The sequence below is a fragment of the Hordeum vulgare genome, chromosome 5H (genome assembly GCF_904849725.1).
Source record: "Hordeum vulgare subsp. vulgare chromosome 5H, MorexV3_pseudomolecules_assembly, whole genome shotgun sequence".
Classification (NCBI taxonomy): domain Eukaryota; kingdom Viridiplantae; phylum Streptophyta; class Magnoliopsida; order Poales; family Poaceae; genus Hordeum; species Hordeum vulgare.
In genome coordinates, this window is record NC_058522.1 from 458,228,974 (window position 1) to 458,243,820 (window position 14,847).

Consider the following 14,847-nt stretch of genomic DNA (forward strand, 5'->3'; position numbering starts at 1 on the left):
GTGACATTGTACATGCATGGATGCATGCATTTCCTTTCACAGATTATTTGATGATGTTGATGCTATTAGGTGATGGTGGAACGAAGAGAAGTTGCATTGAATGTATTGACAAATATTAATTAGGGGCAATTTAGACAATTCTAGTACCATGTTGATCATTGTGCCTTCTATATTCGTGTTCAGAGCGAGTACATTGTAGCTTAATACCTTTCAACTCAAATATTTAAGTTAACATATCGTGGAGAGATGTATCTATTTACTTTGCTAATTCTTTCACTAATGGAATCAATCAATCATGTTCCACTACAGGGCTCCCACGTATCAAAGAGGAAATAGAAAAGACTAAAGTCTTAGTAAAACATAACATGGTTATCTTACCTTTTTCTCCAAACCAAGACTTTGAGAAGCAAGTCCTTCAAGCCAAAGTACAATCCGCAGACACAATTGTGCTGTAAGATCCGTTGCAACATAGCGGCAAGCCTCCTGATGGGATGTAGTTGGTGACTGTCATAAAAAAATACATCCTTCAGATAAATCCACATATACAAGCACAAGGTGTATACAGAGAGAAAAGACTTTAAGACATTCACGATTAGAAATTTAGTTTACCATGAATAGTCCTTCAGGAAGCTCTTCATTTGCTGCAATGTAACACATGGAATTTCATGCACGGTGTCGCAAACAATTTACTTACAAGAACGTTGTATCATAAGAGTTATTACCTTTCCCATAGAGGTACCAAAGAAGGGACCAAGAAGTAGCTTCATCTAGTAATAGTTTTGCTTTTTGCTGTATAAGTTTATCCTCCACCATCCAAATGTTTCATGTGGCGGCATACCTGAAAATTAAAAAGCATCCCCACATTAGCATCCAAGCTACAACACAGGCATCTATTACCTTGAAAATAAAGTACTTGGAGCATAATAATTATTCATCTTCACGTGATGAAAAATTTATGATGGTAAGTGTAATGTGGCAAAAAGTTGCATCCAAGAATTGCTCAGCAGTAGAATATGCCAATCATATGAAGTCATATAATGGAGCATTATTACTAGTGTAAGGCAATATAAAACCTTAGTGACTCGGAAGCGTTTCTACATGTCCTCTCAAATTGTAAAATCACGTCTGGGAAGGGCATCAATCCTGCAACAAAAGAACACATCAGTAAACACAAATAATCACAAGGATATAGCTAGATCATATCTGTTCACAGATTTCTGGTAAGCAAACAAATGTACAGGTTTCTCTATGCTATTAATCTAGTACTCCCTCAAGAAAACAACTAGTACTCCCTCCATTCCATATTTTTTGTCGTGGTTTTACGCCAAGAGGAGTCCTGTGCTCTCAGGAAAAAAGAGAGGAAAAGGCACTTTTCACTGAAGTTGAGAGCATGACTCAATCACCTTTCACTTCACTATTCGCTGCTACTTGATGGTTTGTGCAGCTTAGTTTGTGGAAAGCCTTTTTCACAAACTTATTGGTTAGTGGAAACTAAAGAAAACAAAAGGGAACGCAATGGCATGTATCATATACAAACAACGGCTGATAATAATAATAACTACAATGTGTAAATACAAATATTCAAATTAAGAATTGTGAGCAACGGAAGAGCATGCTAGATTATAAGCATCACTACACATATGGTGTTGCTAAACTGACCTTGTATCGCTGAATCAAGAAGGGATGCAAACGTTGTAGAAGTTGTTTCTCCTTCTCGTGGCATATCGTCCTCCAGCTTGACCAGATTCAACGCTGATCTTGTTGGCTTTTGAACGTGCGTATGCAGCTGTACAGGTGTGCCTACGCGATTCTTGCTTCGGCCGGCTATTTGACGGAACTTGCGTAACTAGCGACACGAATAAAACTGATCGATGGATTTGATGGCTAAAGGCCCGTGTCGTGCCTTTGCTTTGTATTGCTTTTCGTTTTTCTGGTATTACAATCAACACCCCTAGGGTGTCTTTTATACACGTCCACAAGGGACTATGAAAATAGACTAGGACTAGGAATCCTAATACTACTAGGACTCGGTTTGGCTTTCTTTTCTAATCCTAAAGAAACAACATGATTAACTTCTACATTCACCTCCTTAATCTTGTTGCTTGACTTCACTTCTTGCACTCCGACTTTCCTCCTCATCTCAATGAACTTCTTCGACCGAGGGACTTGGTGAAAATATCGGCAAGTTGGTCTTTCCTGTTCACATGTTGAACCTCGATCAACCCTTCTTCAATGCACTCCCGGATATGGTGGAACCGGGTATATATGTGCTTGCTCCTTTCGTGATGAAACGGATTTTTGCACAACGAGATTGCAGCTTGGTTATCGATCTTCAGTGACACCTTGTGCACCTCCCGCTTTGCAAGAATAGCTAGGAGTCTTCTCAGCCACACTGCTTGACAAGCCGCCGTGCTTGCCGCTGTGTATTCTGCCTCGCATGAAGACAGTGCCACCACCTTTTGCTTCTGAGAGTTCCAGCTAATCGAATTCGGGCCAAGGTAGAAAACCATGCCCGTTGTGCTCTTTCGGTCATCAACATCACCTGCCATGTCACTATCTGAATATCCACGAAGGATCAATCCTTCCTTTCCCTTTCTGTATGTGCAACCAAGATTAATGGTGCCTTTCACATAGCGCAAGATTTGATTGACCGCGCTCATGTGCTCGGTTGTCGGATTCTCCATGAAACGACTCACGATCCCGACTGAATAAGCCAAGTCAGGTCGGGTATGCACCAAATATCTTAGGCTGCCCACAACGCTTCGATACATTGTGGTGTCCACCGGCGGATTTGAGCTACGCTTGCTCAACTTGTGACGTTGGTCCATTGGAACTTGTGTCTCATAGCAATCTGACATGCCACACTTTTCCAATAACTTGACCGCATAAGCCGATTGACATAGGTAAATCTCTCCGGAGCTTTGCTTCACTTCGATGCCCAAGTAATAGCTGAGTAATCCCAGATCGCTCATGCTAAACTTGTTCTTCATTTGCACCTTGAAACGTTCAATTTCTTGTACGCTATCTCCGGTGATAATCAGATCGTCGACATAAACTCCAACTAGAAGGTTTGAGCATTTGGAGTTCTTTGTATAGACTGCGTGCTCGAGGGGACATCTCTTGAACCCGAGCGAGACCAGACTTCGGTCTAACTTTGAGTTCCAAGCTCTTGGTGCTTGCTTCAACCCGTAAAGTGCCTTCTTGAGCTTGTAAACTTTCCCATCTTCGCCTCTCTTCTCGTAGCCGAGGGGTTGTTCCACGTACACTTCTTCTGTAAGATCTCCGTTGAGGAAAGCGGATTTAACATCCATATGATGAACCTTCCAATCCTCTTGTGCTGCGAAAGCTAGGAGCACTCTCACCATCTCGATTCGAGCAACCGGTGCAAACATCTCATCATAGTCAACTCCTTGACGTTGTACGTAGACCTTTGCAATGAGTCTTGCCTTTTACTTCACAATGGCACCCTCTGTGTCCTTCTTTAACTTGTAAACCCACTTCAAACCTATCGCCTTTTGGTTTGGAGGTCGGGTTACCAAAGTCCACGTGCCATTGCTCTCAATCGCCTTCATCTCCTCATCCATGGCGTGCGTCCAACTACGACTTTTGCTCGCCTCTACGAAGTTCGCCGACTCCTCAACTCCGAAAAGACATAGTCCGGAGTATTCGAGCGTAACTGGCTTTGTGTACTTGTAGACTTTCTTGAAGGTCTTGTAGCAACAAGGCCCTGAGGAATCCGTTGTGGCTTGCGAAGGAGGTGACACAAATTGTGTCGATGTTGATGCACTTGAGGAAGATGGCTGAGTCTCGGGCGTGTCATCGACATCCGTGTCGTCGGCGTAGTCGTCGTGATCATGATCATCATCTTGATTGTCATCGTCACTATGCGCCTCGTTGTTGATGTTGTCGTCGAGATCTCCACCCGTGCCGTGTGCTTTGTTGTCGCTATCACCTTGCGACCTATGCATGTCGTCGTCGGTGTTGGCACCATGATGATCACTACCATTGTGGTCACCTTGGTTGGGCGTCTTGCAAACCACCTCGACATCCTCCCCTGCATCATCATCAGTTGGAAATTCAACCGTGAATATGTTACCGTTTGGAGCATCGTCGGCTGTGGCGCTCCAATTCCACGCTTGGTTTTCTTCAAACACGACGTCGCGTGAAATCCGTAGACGCTTGGTTTGTGGATCATATAAGCGGTATGCCTTGGTGCCGGAAGTCCTCTCGTATCCGATGAATACCATCTTGGTGCTACGATCGGCAAGCTTTGAGAGGTGCGGCTCCGCCGTCTTCACATGTGCCACACACCCGAACGTCCGTAGACGAGACACATTCGGCTTACGTTCGTAAATTGCTTCATACGGAGTCTTGCCGACCACCGCCTTCGTTGGAGCCCGGTTGAGAAGATAGACCGTCGTCGAGACAACTTCTCCCCAAAAAGTCCCCGACATGTTCTTGCTCTTGAGTAAACTCCTTGCCATGTCAACGACGGTTCGATTGCGTCTTTCAACGACCCCGTTCTTCTGTGGCGTGTAAGGTGCGGTGAGGAACCTTTTTATGCCAAACTTCTCGCAGTAATCGTTGAATTCGTTCGACGTAAACTCTCCGCCGAGATCTGTCCGTAGAGCGCGAACCTTCAACTTGTGTTCCATCTCCGTTGCAGCCTTCAACTTCTTGAACGCTTCAAACGCCTCATCTTTAGATCGTAGGAGAACGACCCACATATATCTCGAGTAGTCGTCTACCACGAGGAAGAAATACTTCTTTCCCGCGTGAGTTGCTGGGGTGATAGGGCCACATAGATCACCATGGAGCAGCTCGAGTGCATCACTTGCACGATAGGTAGACCGAGCAGGGAACGGCCTGCGGTGCTGTTTTCCAACCAAGCACCCGTCACATACTCGATCAACATGGTCGATAAATGGCATCCCGGATACCATCTCCATCTTTGACATCTTCTTCAAGGTGTAGAAGTTAACGTGTCCAAATCTAGCATGCCATAACCACGAATCATCATCACTCTTGGCGAGCCAACACTCCGGTTGAGATTGATCAAGGTTGAGGATGTAGAGCCTATTCCGTGTGCGATTAACACGAGGTAGCACGTTTCGGAGGTTGTCGAAGATTGTCATCACTCCGTTCTCGATATTCACCTTGCATCCATTCTCGTCAAGCTTCCCAATAGAGATAATGTTGTTGCGAAGCCGTGGGATGTAGTACACTCCGGTGAGTATGCGATGTTCGCCTATGAGACCCTCGAAGAGGACAGATCCTTGCCCGCAAATCTCCACAGCTGAACCATCACCGAACTTGACCGAGCCTTGAACATCATATTCCAGCTCGAGAAATTTCTCCTTGCATCCCGTCATGTGGTTACTGGCACCCGTGTCGAGATACCACGACACATTGTGATCCCCGGATAACTTAGGTGTCACATTCTTCTCATGAAGTAGCACCTTCCGGGTTGGTTTCACAACCACCGTTTCAGCGAGATCACAAACTTCGGCCATCAGAAGACTTGGACCTTCGTCTTCTTGCTTTGCCAAATTTTCCTTGATCTCCCGCTTGTTAGGCTTCGGACAATCCTTTGCAAAGTGACCCATCTCGTTGCAGTTATAGCACTTAACCTCAGATAAATCCGAGTTCCGTGGCTTCCGCCCTTTAGATTGGTCCGCCTTACCACGACCTTGTGGCTTGCCTTTTCCTTTGCTTTTTCCGGTTTGTCCGTCGCGCTTCACGTTGCTTGAGCCTTCGCCACCATCACGCCTTCCTTTGCTACTTGGGACCTCCCAATCTGCGCGCGAGTACATGAGTTGGTCGCTACCTCCTCCTTTGCCTTTCTGACAGCCACGAGCATTCTCTTCCCATGTCCGCAAGCATCCGATTGCCTCCGTTATGGTCATGTCGTCGATGTTGTAAAGCTGCTCGAGCGTGCCGATGATGTACGTGAATTTATCAGTCACCGAACTGAAAAATTTCTCCACAATCTCGGTCTCATCGAGCTTTGCACCAAGCGCGCGGATCTCTCCCACCAAAGTAGTAAGACGCATGGCATAGTCGTTCACCGATTCAGTTTCCTCCATCTACAACTTGTGAAATTGGCGCTTCAGCACTTGTGCCCGAGCCTTGGTGACGCGATCTTCCCCGATCCTCATCTCCTTGAGTGCGTTCCACGCCTCTCTTGTCGTCTCGAACTCCGCCAATGTCATTAGCACGGAATCTGACACGGACTAGGCTATGGCAGCCATGGCACCTTCGTCGGACTCGTCATCGACGTCGTCGTCCGTGATTGCTTGCCACACTCGAAGGGTTCGGAGAATAATCTTCATCTTCATCGCCCACACGCCGTAGTTGGCGTCGGTGAGCACCGGGTACTGGATGGGGATGTTGCGATGCGCCTGGACATTGGCGCCGCTCGTTCCTCCACCACTGGTTGCTGACTTGACGCCCTTCTTCACCTTGTCGCCGTTCTTGTTCGCCTTGGCGCCGCCCTTGCCGGACTTGACCGACTCAACGTCGCTGTCCGTCATCGTAGATCGTAGATCGTCGAGGCTCTAGATACCAATTGTTGGCTTTTGAACGTGCGTATGCAGCTGTACAGGCGTGCCTACGCGATTCTTGCTTCGGCCGGCTATTTGACGAAACTTGCGTAACTAGCGAGACGAATAAAACTGATCGATGGATTTGATGGCTAAAGGCCCGTGTCGTGCCTTTGCTTTGTATTTCTTTTCGTTTTTCTGGTATTACATCAACACCCTTAGGGTGTCTTTTATACACGTCCACAAGGGACTATGAAAATAGACTAGGACTAGGAATCCTAATACTACTAGGACTCGGTTTGGCTTTCTTTCCTAATCCTAAAAAACAACATGATTAACTTCTACAGATCTTGCCGCCCTCCTACCTGAACCACCATCCAGCGATGTCCTTTTTGCTGATCCAAACAGTTTCGGTCCATTCAAGCCATCAATGCCGGAATAATTAGCAGCCTCCTGCTTGACGTCTTCAAATAGTAGACCAGCATTGGGCCGCCTAGGTATGCTGCTTCCATCATGCAACGCCCTTGCTTCTGAGAATATGGAGACTGAAGTCTCCAACATTGGGGAGTCATTTGAAGAAGATAGTCTCTTTCTGAGTAAACCACAAAGGGAAAACAACAAAATCAGCTAGCGTAGCAACTAGTCCCAGTAGAAATACTGAAGTGGCAGGTTCTCACATTTCACACAAGTAATAAATCAAGTGTACAATGGGCATTCGTGTCCAGAAGCTGACATAGTTATAGACAAATGGACCTCCATTGCATTTGCACGTCGCAGAATATCAAATGGCCGGCTAAACAAGGGATGTAGTATGAAGGTTGCTGAGCCATCCTACTGATACTGTCTGAACAAAAATCAAACTACACTAGCAAACAATAGTTTAAGCGCAAGCAACATCTTTCCCCCGGGTAGGCGGTGGGCATGGACGGGGTCAGCTGAACCCCCAGAAACTTGGGAACGAACTTGCTGTTGCTGACACTAACGGGCGTTAAACACAATGTAGCACATCCTATCAATGGAAATGGGGTCGGCCAACCGAGATCAGACAAACAAACAAACGAGCAGAGGATTGCGTTAGCAGACACCGCGTCCATGCGCCACTTGATCGCTCGCAGATATGGAGTGCTGCAGATAAATCTATCCGAGCGTGCTATAGGGGGATTCCTTACCGCAGGCGGTGGGAGGATCGCGGGCGACGGACGCGGGGAGCGACGGGGCTGGATTCGCACGGATCACGCGAATCTGGGACCGGGCGACGGCAATGAACCCTCCGCTGGCGAAGCTGCCGGGTTTCCTCGTCCGGCCGCCGGGGAGTCAGGGCGAGGGCGAGGCCGGGACCCCCTGGCTGCGAAGGGAGGGTAGGGTGGCTGCGGGTCCGGAGGAGGGGCTGGACGGCACGGCGACGGGGGCGGCTGCGGAGGGGGAGGTGGAGTCGGCGTCGGGGAAGAAGTAGAAATACCGACGCGGAATCGATCGAGAACCAGGGCGGATGCCTACCTTGGTCGCGGGATTCGGTGGATTGGAAGAGGATTTGTAAAACTATTAATGACGTACCACCAACTGATGCGTCATTAGTAATCCGTTACTAATCGCGCATCAGCTGGTGATGCGTCATTAATAGTTTTGCAAAAAAAAGAACATCTCTACTCGTAAAAAGGCAGTTGGTAGCCGGATCTCATCGGTCTTTTTTCGTCCATCGTCCCACCACGGCTTGGTTTTTTTCCGTCTTCCACCTCCCACCTTCGTTCAGTTTTTTAATCGGAGAAGTCGGTCTGTCTTTCGTTTCTTACCCCAGGCCCCCATCGATCCAAGCCCCCCACCGATTTTTTTAACGCTAGCCCATGCTCCAATTGATTTTATTTGCAACGTGAGCCTCACCGGTTTTTATCTTCTGGTTTTCTTATCCTTTCCTGGAGAGGGAGGTCGCGCCGCCGCTGCATGATTCCTCCTCCCCCACTCGACTCCTCCTCGTCTCCCCTGCCTAGGGTTTTCTCAGCGAACCACATCGGGTGCGCTGGTGGCCGCCCATGCATCAGCAATGTCGGGATCCATAGAGATGGGATGCCGCCAGTAGAGTTTCCCCGTCCATATAATCCGTCGTTGCCAGGAATAAAGAGACTACGTACATCCCCAATCCATCAGAGAAGGAGGGCTCGATCCATGGCGCCGCCACCCATCGATCTACTTCCCCAACTGTCGCCGCGGTGCCTCCCCTGCTCCACCGTGTCTCCTTTGCCGCCACGGTGCCGCTTCTACCTCTCCCATGCCCGGCCCCTCCTCTCCCCTTGCAACCGCAGATCGTGCAGCTCGTCTGTCTAGACCAGGTATGAACTGCTTTGCCACACGTACTCCTCATTTCCTTCCTTCTTTTACTCATCCCCATATGCACGAGTCATGGGCAGCAGCAGTGACGGGAGAGCGGCCGCTCGTGTTCATGGATGCATGTTGAAGCGGACGTGACCGGGCTTAGCAGCCTTGACATCCAGTATTCATTGCTACCCTCAAAGAGGTGCTTGCCTTGCCGCTCCTTGCCAAGCCTCCCGAGTGCTGAATGCTAGGTAACCATAGAAAACATTGACATGTAGTTCTTTTACACAACGGACAATGTTTTGTATTGCATTCTTCTGCTGACGTTACACTAAATTGCATTCTTCTACTCCTTCACATAATTTACTACCATTTACAGTAATTAAAGTCTTGATCTGATTGTTTTAATTTTGTGTTCCAGACAAAATTCAGAGCTAGCAGACACTGACGGCCTAGAGTAATTTTCGTCCCTAGAGACATCAACAACACACGCATTGCAGGTAACAAATACTGAAGAATGAATTGTTACAGTTCGTCTTTGTAATGAAAGCATTAATTTCAAACATTCACACCTCAACTTACTAATGTTTTTCTTCATATAACAGGGAACTCACAAGTGGGTGTAGAAAAATAGCCATCTTCTCATATAGGTTCACATGCAACACATTGTTTCCATTTGTATTCTTGAGTATTCCTGTCTTATCAAAAGCAGTTGCAGTCCAGATATATAGCTTTGTAAGTGGATCTTGAGATTTCCTGCCTTATAACTTGTAGTTGAACCTTCCTTTTGCAAGATATTTTTGAGTCAGCTATTGACCTCTAAAAAGCATTTCTTTTCACTTCTATTTTGCTCTCAGAAAATCAGATCCAAGCTCCAGTTTTATAGAAGGAAGTTGGACGAAGCATTGGAAGAGATAATTGTTAGGTAAATTTCTCACTTATATTCGAAATCTATGGTCTAAGGTTTCATCACTCTTTATTTTTACCCGAAACTTATGTTTTCTTGACATGTTCTAAGCATTGTATGGTTGTCAATTGACATATCATCTTAACTATTGTAAACGATAAAAATATTAATGATGAAAGAACACATAGTTTAGTTATTTCACTTTCCAATGATAAATTGATGGATCGTTTATTTTAGAGTAAGCCTCTTTTGTGGGTATAAAACAAATATTTTATCTATGATTTCTTTAAACTTGGAGAACATTCTTGGATGGTCACTTGATTTTTTTTAAATTTCTAGAACCTCATGGATGTCCTGCACGGCGCAGACGCTTTGCTTCGCAACAGGAGAGGCAGGGGCAGATAATGGCACTGGAAGATCCAAGGGCGACGGATTCATTAGTACCCACCCAAACAATTCTCTCTTCCCCTCATCATCGATTGCCCTTCAGTAGTTAATTTTCTTGCTTAATCCAGTCCCTTAGTTAATTTTCTTGCTTAATCCACTCCTAAAGGGGCAGTTAGTAGCCGGCGTTCACCGGTCTTTTTTCGTCCATCGTCCCATCACTGCTTGGTGTTTTTTTGTCTCCCACCTCCCACGTTCGTTCGGTTTTTTAAAGGGGGAGTTGGTAGCCGGCGTTCACCGGTTTTTTCGTCCCCTCTCCTACCTCCGTCTAATATTTTTTTGTCTCTCCTCCCACTGGTTTATTTTTGCCTCACCTTTCCACTGGTTTATTTTGTCATCCCACCTCTTTCTCTCCCGTAACCCTAACCCTCTCGATCTCTCTCACCCCTTCCTTTCTCCCTACGACGGCGGCATACGTAGATCCCTCCTGGCTTCCCTCGCCGCAAAAATCTCTGGGATGAAATGGTCGCCGTGCCGGTGGCACCCCCTTCCCCATGCTCCCCTCGCCATCCTCGCCCCTCAGCATGTCACGCGCCATCTTCACGGCCGCACGGGCCCGTCGCCAGCAACAGCCACCTCGCCATGCGAGCAGCAGCAACAGTCGAGCGTCATGGGTGCGGGGGAGAGGAGGGGCAGTGGGAGGAGGACCAGGTGGATGCCGCGGCGAAGGAGTTCGAGCGGTAGCAGAAGGCGGAGGTGAATTGCAAGGTCGCCTCCCAAAAGGCGTCACCCATCATCCTCTCATGCAAGGCCACCAAGGTCGTCCTCGATAAGCGCGAGCTTGGCAAGGGCATCGGCCGCCTCTGCTAGGAGTCCGCCCTCAAGGTATCTCTCCGCATCCGGCCACTGATTGGTCTACCTAACCTTTCCGTGCCCCACTAACGCCCACGTGTTTGAGCAAATGCAGGACCAGGTGTGGTCCAGGTCTTACATCGACATATACATTAAGCTCATCACCATGCTCGGCAAGTGCAAGCAGTCGGGGAAGACCCACGATCTCTTCCAAGCCATGGTCGATGAGGGATGCGCCCCCAACCTTGAGTCATACACGACCCTTGTCTCCACCTACAGCAGGAGTGGCAGCTTCGATAGGGATTTCTCCTTGCTTGATGAGATGAAGGGCACCCCTGGTTGCAGGCCGATGTGCAGACATACTCCACTCTCATCAAGTCCTGCTTGCACGCCTATGACTTCGACAAGGTGAAGGATTTACTCGAGGATATGGCGCGCGGGTATCCACACCAACATTGTGACTGGCAATACTCTCAGTGATGCTCATGGGAAAGCAGGAAGGTAATCGGCAATAAGAATGTATGATTATGATATAATATTGTAATTTAAGGTTTTATTTTCCTTATATATCCGTTGAATATGTGCTGAAAACTGTTGTTGAAATTATCTAATGCACTAGATCATCCTAAAATTATTGGAGAGGCACCGTGCCGCTGTCGGGGACTCAACGTCGTCGAAGCACGCCAACTCGCCTTCACTCTTTTGTCTTTTTCCTGCATGCCTCCTACGGCCAAGGAGCACCCAACATCACCATGTCGCTCGCGTGGCTCCCATGGTGTCGTCCCGCATAGCTCCTTGCTAAGCACCGCATGCCATGACGTCCATCGACTCAATCTGCACGGACAGCCCCGCCCCTGCTTGCCGAGGACGCCTCCTTTAACCGTCATCATGCTCGTCACCGGTAGCCTCTCTACCTTCGGTCAACCTCCACTCAAGGCTTCGCCTCTGCCTTGATCCCACGCACCTTGGTCACCCGGATGGCCAGCCATCGTATGCAGGAGACTGTCACGCTAGGTATACTCGACCACTGTTGTTGTTTATCTGAAGATATGCTTATTCCATTTGCACCAACCTTATTGTTTAGTAACATGAACGTCTCTGTTTTTTCTACTAGATTGACAGGATAAGAGAACCTTGTCCCTTTTAGCGGGGTGCTCCAACTTTGGATGCCGGTGAAGCTTCTGTAATGATGGCTGCATTATTATACTGAGGTAAATATGCCAGATTCTGTTGTCAAATGAAAACATGTCTGTCTATTTTGCTTGTCAGGACCAAGATATCTAGCTATCAATGAAAATTTCAAAGTAGTTTTTGTTCCCTTTGTGTAATCCTGATAACAACTTCTTGGAAGGTTCAGATGTGTGGCAAAGGATTTCAATTTTCTTGTTTACAGGGAGGAAACTCGAGGAAGGTTTAGATTTCTCATTCTCGATTTTGAGTTCTCAAGGTTACATAGCCAAAATTGCCTCCTATTTACATAAAGGAAACCCGAGGAAGGTTCAGATTTCTCATGACTGCTTCTTCGGTATTTCATGCATGTGTTGTCTTATTAGGAAAATGTAGTTTGTTTTATAGCCGATGATGCTCGATGTTTTTTATCGATTAGTAAATTCTAAGTTTTAGCTAATAAACTACATGGCAAAAGCTAATTCTGATGGGTCTGATGCAAATAATTTTCATCTTCATACATGCAATGAGTTGATTATTTAATCCTTTTGTATTAATCTATTTAGCTTTGTATTGTTGCAGTTTCATTATATATCCACTTACCAATGCATCTGAAGATGCAACAATGTAGAAACAACCATCAATCTTGGGACTACAAATTGTTTCTTCATTCCTCCGTGTTGCACTATAGGTGCTAAGGTGTTGAGGTCGTATGTTCGTCGAGGCATCAATACACTTCACTTTCCTTTTCCTTCTCCCTATGTTTGTTGTTGCATTTATTTGTTCTTATTGGACCTCTCTGCCTGTTGCTTTAATATGGTTTCGATTAGTGTCCTGCATCTCCCAAGATATATGGATTTTGGTCGAGGCAGTCATCAAAAAAGTTAAATGCTAACATCCTCTCAGTTTCTGAATGAATTTCTTAAATTTCCTTTCTCTTGTTGGATCACATACCTGATTTATTTGTTGTCCTTGAAGAAAATGTCATGACATGAGCTTGATGATTTCAAAGATACAGACAATTGACAAAAGGAGGATACACTGATTTCAGTTGTGCACACTTAAGAGCTGAGTCTTTCCCTAACAGGTAACTCAACTTTCAACATATTCATTGTAGAAGCAGAAACAATGGGATACATGACATGCATACTTACATTGTGACATGTTTTTGTCCGCGCCTCAAATTGGAATGATGTCCATGTTGTTGATCTTATGCTTTTCTTCTGCAATAGAAATGTCAAGTATACAATGTTTTCAGGTTACAACTTCTGTATATATAGTTATATACTGCAATGTTGATCCAACTTATCATCCCTTGTTCTCCTGTCGTACAAATATTTTGGTGAGAATGTGGGACCACTTAGCATGAAGGAGCTTGAGTAAATTGGGAACCAGGTTGTCAAGCGTATCAGGTCAAGTATAATCTCAGGTTCATCATCATCTTTAGACATTTTTCTGTTATACATGATTCCTCCCATGTAAATTGGGTACCTTTCTTTCTACATGATAATTTTTTAGATGCAATTCTACATGATATTGTTGGGGAACGTCGCATGGGAAACAAAAAATTTCCTACGCGCACGAAGACCTATCATGGTGATGTCCATCTACGAGAGGGGATGTGTGATCTACGTACCCTTATAGACCGTACAGTAGAAGCGTTAGTGAACGCGGTTGATGTAGTGGAACGTTCTCACGTCCCTCGATCCGCCCCGCGAACCGTCCCGCGATCAGTCCCATGATCTAGTGTCGAACGGACGACACCTCCGCGTTCAGCACACGTACAGCTCGGCGATGATCTCGGCCTTCTTGATCCAGCAAGAGAGACGGAGAGGTAGAAGAGTTCTCCGGCAGCGTGACGGCGCTCCGGAGGTTGGTGATGACCTCGTCTCAGCAGGGCTCCGCTCGAGCTCCGCAGAAACGCGATCTAGAGGTAAAACCGTGGAGATATGTGGTCGGGCTGCCGTGGCAAAGTTTTGTCAAATCAGCCCTAAAACCCCACTATATATAGGAGAGAGGGGGGAGGGGAGACTTGCCTTGGGGTCCAAGAACCCCCAAGGGGTCGGCCGAGCCAAGGGGGGAAGGATTCCCCTCCCAAACCGAGTCCTACTTGGTTTGGAAGGTCGAGTCCTTCTTTCCTTTCCCACCTCCTCCTTTTTTTCCTTTTTCTCTTTGATTTTCTTCCCAATGCGCATAGGCCCCTTTTGGGCTGTCCCACCAGCCCACTAAGGGCTGGTGCGGCACCCCCAACACCTATGGGCTTCCCCGGGGTGGGTGGCCACCCCGGTGAACTCCCGGAACCCATTCGTCATTCCCGGTACATTCCCGGTAACTCCGAAAACCTTCCGGTAATCAAATGAGGTCATCCTATATATCAATCTTCGTTTCCGGACCATTCCGGAAACCCTCGTGATGTCCGTGATCTCATTCGGGACTCCGAACAACATTAGGTAACCAACCATATAACTCAAATACGCATAAAATAACGTCGAACCTTAAGTGTGTAGACCCTACGGGTTCGAGAACTATGTAGACATGACCCGAGAGACTCCTTGGTCAATATCCAATAGCGGGACCTGGATGCCCATATTGGATCCTACATATTCTACGAAGATCTTATCGTTTGAACCTCAGTGCCAAGGATTCATATAATCCCGTATGTCATTCCCTTTGTTTTTCGGTATGTTA

At 46.8% G+C, this 14,847-nt stretch overlaps 1 protein-coding gene and 1 long non-coding RNA gene across 2 annotated transcripts; both read right to left on the bottom strand.

Moving 5' to 3' along the window:
- Positions 1-408: 408 nt before the first annotated feature.
- Positions 409-758, bottom strand: LOC123398571. Its single transcript, XR_006610194.1, has 3 exons — positions 723-758; positions 610-641; positions 409-504 (listed from the first exon to the last, which is right to left on the bottom strand). It is a non-coding gene; the product is annotated as an uncharacterized LOC123398571 (long non-coding RNA).
- Positions 759-1,051: 293 nt separating this feature from the next.
- Positions 1,052-7,103, bottom strand: LOC123396880 (nuclear pore complex protein NUP107-like). Its single transcript, XM_045091666.1, has 3 exons — positions 6,882-7,103; positions 1,660-1,765; positions 1,052-1,143 (listed from the first exon to the last, which is right to left on the bottom strand). Exons 1-3 carry the CDS (start codon positions 7,101-7,103, stop codon positions 1,052-1,054), a joined length of 420 nt encoding a protein of 139 aa, XP_044947601.1.
- Between the last annotated feature and the right edge of the window lie 7,744 nt (positions 7,104-14,847).